Source organism: Aplysia californica, unplaced genomic scaffold (genome assembly GCF_000002075.1).
Source record: "Aplysia californica isolate F4 #8 unplaced genomic scaffold, AplCal3.0 scaffold00596, whole genome shotgun sequence".
Classification (NCBI taxonomy): Eukaryota; Metazoa; Mollusca; class Gastropoda; order Aplysiida; family Aplysiidae; genus Aplysia; species Aplysia californica.
Window position 1 is genome coordinate 281304 of NW_004797866.1, and position 1423 is coordinate 282726.

At 46.3% G+C, this 1423-nt stretch overlaps 1 protein-coding gene across 1 annotated transcript in view; it reads right to left on the minus strand.

Moving 5' to 3' along the window:
- Positions 1 to 1423, minus strand: part of LOC101861764 (unconventional myosin-XV) — a gene marked incomplete at its 5' end in the record, with an annotated part of 199411 nt that overhangs the window by 89419 nt on the left and 108569 nt on the right. Inside the window, 1 exon segment of the mRNA XM_035972159.1 lies at positions 35 to 124. Coding sequence (XP_035828052.1) covers positions 35 to 124 — 90 coding nt within the window.

Genomic DNA, 1423 nt, shown 5'->3' on the forward strand with positions numbered 1-1423 from the left:
TGTGTGTGTGTGTGTGTGAGTGTGAAGCACCTACCCTCCGCTCTCTCTCCAGTCTCTCCTGAGCCTCCTGCTGACGACGTGCAATCTTCTGCTGCTCTAGCTTCTGGCGCATCTCCTCACGGGTCTGAAACGACACATACGACACATTGTGTCAGTTGCCATGACAACAGGAGGAAACGACACATACGACACATTGTGTCAGTTGCCATGACAACGGGAGGAAATCAGACGACACATTGTGTCAGTCATACACGGCACACTGCCAGTTGCCATAACAACGGAGAGAAAACAACACACAAGTATAAAACAACACACAAACTATAAAACAGCACACACTTATAAAAGAGAACACGTCAAATTTCAGTTGCCGTACGACACACATTGCGTCAGTTGTCATGATAACGGAGGAAACGACACATGACACAGTGTGTCAGTTGCCATAACAACGAGAATAAACAATACACAACTATGGATACTTGGATACCTGGAGCTGTCATCTCTGACTCAGAGGTTGACGTGTAATGACCCTCCATCCTTCACGATCGCGAGCTGCCCTTTGCACATTCTGCCATATCCAGGCCAGTCCATGTTCTTTGTGTCCATCCATGTCACTCTTTGTCTTTCTCTGTCTCTCCTGCCCCACATTTTTCCTTTTAGCACCTCTTTCACAATGGTCTCGTGTCGTTTTAAATGGCCATAGTATTACCCACGTAATAATCGAAGCAATGTAATGGCCGAAGTTAGTTTTAGTTGAGGTTTTACGGCACTCGCAACTGCATAAGGTCATATCAGCGCCAAGGGGTGGAAGTCAACAGAGAAGTCCTAACAGGGAATCCGGCTCACTCTGCTCACCTCTCTAGCTTCAACAGCACAAAGTCTGCTTCGACTATCAAGGCACCCCGGAAATAGCGGGTCACAAGAGAGTGACAAACATACAAAAGAAGTAGAAGAAAAAATGACGATAGTAAGGATTAAGAAAGAAAAAGCAGCAGTTCCCTGTTGCAGTTCAGGTACAGTTATGAGCATGGCGTTAATGAATCAGCCCATTTGCAATTACAATTCTACTGTGCATAAGAACTCCAGATGTTAATGTCCCCCCTTTGGGAATGGCCTAAAGACATTTCAGTCAGTAGCACCACCCCCCGGGTGGGGGGTGGGGGGGAAGGGAGATAAGTAATGACCGAAGAAACATGACTATGACACAACTGAAATGACAACGTTATGGAGCAAAACACGACAGTGTCAGTTGCCATGACAACCGGAGGAAACAACACACCACTATGAAACAATTGACCCACTTCAGTTGCCATTTCCATGGCAAAGGTATGAAACAACACACACACACACACACACACACACACACACACACACACACACACACACACACAAACACACACACACACACACACCTCTCTTCTCTGTG